The sequence below is a fragment of the Manacus vitellinus genome, unplaced genomic scaffold (assembly GCF_001715985.3).
Source record: "Manacus vitellinus isolate BGI_N305 unplaced genomic scaffold, ASM171598v3 scaffold_26_pilon, whole genome shotgun sequence".
NCBI lineage: Eukaryota > Metazoa > Chordata > Aves > Passeriformes > Pipridae > Manacus > Manacus vitellinus.
The window spans coordinates 6,024,722-6,030,262 of NW_021939960.1; the positions used below are offsets into that span (position 1 = coordinate 6,024,722).

Below are 5,541 nucleotides of genomic sequence, written 5' to 3' on the forward strand. Positions count from 1 at the left end.
AGCTGCAGCTCCCGCCTCCTCGCACCGAGCTGCTGCTGTGAGGAAATACCGGCTAAAATGTAATAAACTCTCGGAATAGCGAGGAAATGGGGCTGCCCCGCGACATCACGGTGTTCAGAGGGGTCACAGCAGCGGTCACCCTTCCTTTATGCCTCTTTGGGGAGGGTCGAGAAAGCAAAAATTCTTTTTTAGGTAAAGCTGTAAAGCATTCAATAACAAATGATAAAACGTTTAAAAAATTAGCTTTAGAGCTAAAATATTGTTTTGTTTCTCACTGTTTTTTTAAGTCGTGCATAGTAGCCAGCTGCCAAACAGGTAGCATTTTATGTCCGACTGCAGGGTCCTAGAATTTACTCTTCATCTTAATTTTATAGTTACACGTCTGTGGAAATTCTTATTTTTTAATGATCCATAAATCCCAGTCAAAGCCATAGTTTCCCGTCTTGCCATGTGGTGGTGCCAAATACTTTTCTAAAAGAGCCTTTTTAAGGCATCACTGGTCTTAGTATAACTAATTATCGACAGTTCGGTTTTGAGGGTTTCTTTTCTCTCAGTTGCTTCTCTTTGGTATCAAAACACTATTAGGACTTTTTCTCCCTCAGATACTATTTGGTCTGTTTATTTAAAGTGACCCTTATTGCCCATTCTCATGAAGTCCCTTTAGTAACTGACAGCATTTGAATGTTACCATGAGTTTCTCTTTTCCTCTCTCTGTGTAAACAATTCCACCTGCCTGTATAAATGTACTTCTCTAATATTTTCCCTCTGGAATTTCAGCCCACTTTCGGAAATAGGTAAATATCGTTCAACCTGTTTTTCTGATAGAAAAGCTGAAACATAGTGCAGCATAATTAGTTTGCCAGAAGTCAAATATTAAATTAATACCAGAAAGAGAGCCAAGATTTGGAATTCTCTTTACACTGTTATCTGTCTATCTATCTGTCTCTCTCTCTCTCTCTCTATATATATATATTAGTTCCTGAAGAGTTGATGTGGCATATACTAAGATTTTCTCTGCTTATTCTGTTTACAAGTACTTCATACTGTCAGAAGATTGTAGTTTGCCTTAATTTCATCACCTGGTATGGAAAGCAGTGAATTGGTGTGAGAATATCCCTCCCACATGAACACCGTGCCCTTTTTGCAAATTTCAGTTCAATTTTAAGAAGCAAAAAGCTTATTAATTTGTTTTTTCTTTTCATGATTAGGGACACAATTACTTAAGTGATTTTGATTTATAGTGTGGTAGCTGTCTTGAGCTACCTGTCAGCACTGTATAACTGTATTAAGAGGATACTTCTCCTGATATAAGTTCCCTTAACATTAATTTTATATTTCTGGTGCCTGAGCTGCTGCGTGAAGTTATATCAACATAGCCTCAAGCATCTGCTTTTAAGGGGGTTCTTAAAAATACTTGGGAAATGAGATCTGTTTTTCTTTGTTATTACATTTAGTACAGTGCATTTCATGGATCTGTGAATGGCAGCAGAGTTCTGATATATTTTTATCATTGAATGGAACTCGTCATGACTGAAAATAACAGGCCTGCCTATTATTAAAACTTCTTTGAAGATGACTCTGATAAATTGTACTTACAGTGTACAACCCCCACCCTTGTTACAGACACGATATTTCGTGGATCACCGGAAAGTGCGCGTGGTCGGAGGACAAGGAGGAGCAGGGGCTTTTTCCTTCTACAGCGAACCCAGGAAAATATTTGGAGGTCCTGATGGTGGAAACGGAGGTGATGGGGGTCACGTCATTTTGAAAGGTAAAACTCACTGAATCTGTTTTGTCTTGTGTTGTTGTTTTACTGCTTTACTGCTTAACACCCCACCCCAGCAAAACCAGCCCTGCATGGATGGTAAGAAATGGTAAATGTCAAAAATGTTAAAATGGTTACTTCTGTGTGAGGTATCTTTGCTTTTTAAGCTTTGTCCTGAGCTGTGGTAATGGGGGCACAAATGACACTGACAGCCTTAGAAAGCTTTTGAAAAGTCAAGGTATTTTGCACATATATTAGTGGCTGTTGCCTGACTGTGTTATGATAAGGCTGGGATCTGATTAAATTTTCCTCTTAAAATGAATAAAGCTGCTTCTGCCTCTATCCTGGTGCAAAATTTGCTAATCTAGCAAATTAATTTTCCAGAGTATTTTGTAATGGTTGCTTTTGAAATGACTACTATATTAAGTGCATCATTAATAAACCTAAGTAGATAAGCAAAGGCAGTTAAACTTCATCACAACTTAGATTAACATTAGTCTGCCCTGCTATGTTATTATTGAGACAGTAAATAGATATGCATTCATGCAGTATTCAGAAAAGGAAAGAACAGTCAAGAGGTTGCTCTCTGTGTCTGTTTTACCAAAACATTGTGTTCAAAATATGTGTGTTTTGCTTTACAGCTGACCAGCAAACAAAATCACTTTCTTCAGTGCTCCCCTTCTATCAGGGTTTTCATGGAGAGAGAGGAGGAAGAAAAAACTGTTATGGAGCTAATGGTGCATATGTGTATGTTAAAGTAAGTAAATGAGTGTTGTCTGCCCTGTGTTAGTTTGGTACAATCCTGATTTTCAAGCTGGAGAACCTTATTGTGAGCAAATATCCTGTGCTTGTTTGCAGGGAGCCTTGTGTGCTGTCTGCTGAGACAGGGCTGGTTGGCACAGGGTAGATCAACCTGCTTTAAGTTGTTCATAAAAATTAGACTTTTTTGGAAGGTGCATCTGGTGAAAACAATTTGCTTTACTTCTAATGATCATACCTAGAGCAGTCTGAACACAGAGCTTCTTAAGTAGGAGCAGACTTTTCTTCAGCTGGCCTGTTTTGGTGCACACCTGCAATGTTTCTTACCTTGCTACTGTTCTCAGGCTTCTTAAAGGACATTTGTGGTTCTGCTAACACTTTAATGAAAGGTAGATGTCTGACAGTGCTCTCTGAGTTCAGAAAGTGAGCTTCATGAAATGCACTTCTGTTTTTGGATTCTTCAGGTTGAGAACATGGAGCAGTGATTTTCAGCGGATCTGAAATTGTCTGGTAAAGGACCTGCTGCCACCAGCCCTGCTGCAGGCTTTGAGCTTCCATGTAACTCTTGCATCTCTCTTCACTTGAAGGTCCCTGTAGGTACTTTGGTGAAGGAGGATGGGGAAGTTGTGGCTGACCTCACTCAGCATGGTGAAGAGTATGTTGCAGCTTATGGAGGAGCTGGAGGGAAAGGGAATCGCTTTTTTCTTTCCAATGAAAACCGGTCTCCAACATTATTTACTCCGGGAGAGCCAGGTCAGGAAAGGGTCCTTCATCTGGAACTCAAGACAACAGCTCATGCAGGATTGGTGAGTTGCTGTGGTTCTTCAGCTTCCTTATCATTGTAGGATGACACTTGACTGACTGAAGAAATAATGGGTGATAACATTTTCGTTAGCCTCTGGCTTGCTTGCTTAGAGATGCAGCTCGATGCTTTCTTGCTATTATGTGGTAGAAAGGTGTCCACAATGATTCACAGAGCTGTCACTCTCTTGCAACTTGATGTTGTCCTGCTTCTGCTAAAATCCACACTATATATAGAAAAGCAGTGTGCAAGATTCGTCAGTGATTGGTGATGAGGTACAGCAGCTTTGTCTGTTGATTCTGCAGATGAACAAGACAATATAGAGAATTCTTCTAAATTAGTTTGTTTTCTTGTTTTCTTTAATTGATAAAGTTCACATAATTTATATTTCATCCCTGTCTTTCTCTTTTTACAAATAGTAAACATTTGATTTTGTTAGATCCAAGTTTAGCATCCTCTGAAACGAAAAATGTATTTAGACATGAATGCCAAGTCAACTTAGGGCTTAAACTTTTTTCATAATGGAGTATGGAAATGTTTTAACACCAGCTGGTAGAGCTGTTAAAGTTATGCTTTGCTGCAGAGTGTTTTTACTGTAGTTCAACAACTGCAGAATAACTGTCTAGTCTAGTGAAATTTTGCATATTTCTTTAAAGATTCAGAAATGTAAGTGTTTGTATTCCAGGTGGGCTTTCCCAATGCTGGCAAATCCTCACTTTTGAGAGCCATCTCCCGTGCAAAGCCAGCCGTGGCTGCCTACCCCTTCACAACCCTAAACCCCCATGTTGGCATTGTCCACTATCAAGACTATGAGCAAGTGGCAGGTAAGAACTGGAGCGTGTTGTGTGTACCCCGATGGCAGTTTGTGTCACCTGGGCAATGCTTTGAAATGCTGCAGGAGCAAGTTTAGCAGTTCCTGTAGAATTCTAAAGAACTTCAAGCAAAACTATACTGAAAGCCCATGTCATGTTTCACTTGTAGGTACCACCCTTAATATCTAACTATCAATCTGTATTCTGTCTGGAACAACCTAAATTTAAGTGTTTTAAAAGATAATAGCGGCAAACTTAAGGTGAGGCGTGCTTTAATATTGATGCACTGAGACATAACTCTAAATGTATTTGCACTGGCCAGTAAAAGGGATTTGTTATTTGTTTTTTTTTTTTAATTGGATATGGTGGATTGACTGTGGAATCTCTCCCATTGCAGTTGCTGACATTCCTGGCCTAATCAAAGGTGCTCATCAAAACCGGGGCCTCGGGGTGACCTTCCTGAAGCACATCGAGCGCTGCCGCTTCCTCCTGTTCGTGGTGGATCTCTCTGTGCCTCAGCCGTGGGTTCAGCTGCAAGACTTGAAATATGAACTGCAACAGTATGACAAAGGATTGTCTGAGAGGCCCTGTGTTGTCATCGGGAATAAGATTGACCTTGCTGAGTCCAGGATCAATCTACCCCTCCTCAGGGAGCGGGTGGCTGAGCGGGTCATCCCGTTGTCTGCACTGACAGGAGACAACTTGGAGGAGCTGCTGTGGCATCTCAGAGAACTGTATGACACTTATGTGAAGACAGAACAATCACGAGGGCAAAGCCCAGTGAAGTGGTAGGAACCAGAACTGCTGTGGGCTGTGCTGGAAGGAGAACAAAAATAAAATCTTATTTCATTAGATTGCATCTCTGTGGCTTGGTTTCTTTTTTTCCTGGGTTATTTTCTCTTTTAAAATGCCAGGGCACACTGTGTGGATTTGTTCTGGGCTGCTGCATTGGAAAGATTGTTTTGTTTGTTTGTTCACCTGGAGGTGTCTCAGGTGTTTTACAGCAAAATTTGAAAATTGTAGTCATGATGGGTGTTGAATTGGAAACCTGGATCTTGTTTGGCATTCGATAGTTAATTATGGGATGAAGAGAATGCTATCTAGTAGAAATAGCTGAAATTCAGGATCTGCAGGAGATGCTGGCTTGTTTTATGAATTGTAGTGAAGTTTATTCTCAATTTTCACTAATCAAAAATTCTAAAATAAAGTGGTCCCATGTTTATCTGTTTTTATACAGTGACCAATTTGAGTCATCTTTTTTTCCTTCTCTGCTGTGATTTCGTGTGAGTTTTTACCCTCAGAGGAGGCACAGCTCTTCCGTAATTTTAGGGAGGAGGAGCACAAAACAACTGCAATTAATTACTGAAACATTTCCTGATCAGTATAAATATTAACTATCTTTA

The 5,541-nt window shown here is 40.1% G+C and overlaps 1 protein-coding gene across 1 annotated transcript; it reads left to right on the forward strand.

Moving 5' to 3' along the window:
* The first annotated feature begins 1,547 nt into the window (after positions 1-1,547).
* MTG2 (mitochondrial ribosome associated GTPase 2) lies at positions 1,548-4,997 on the forward strand. Its single transcript, XM_018073832.2, has 5 exons — positions 1,548-1,771; positions 2,407-2,522; positions 3,112-3,330; positions 4,012-4,150; positions 4,536-4,997. Exons 1-5 carry the CDS (start codon positions 1,573-1,575, stop codon positions 4,928-4,930), a joined length of 1,068 nt encoding a protein of 355 aa, XP_017929321.1. The 5' UTR covers positions 1,548-1,572; the 3' UTR covers positions 4,931-4,997.
* The last annotated feature ends 544 nt before the right edge of the window (positions 4,998-5,541 follow it).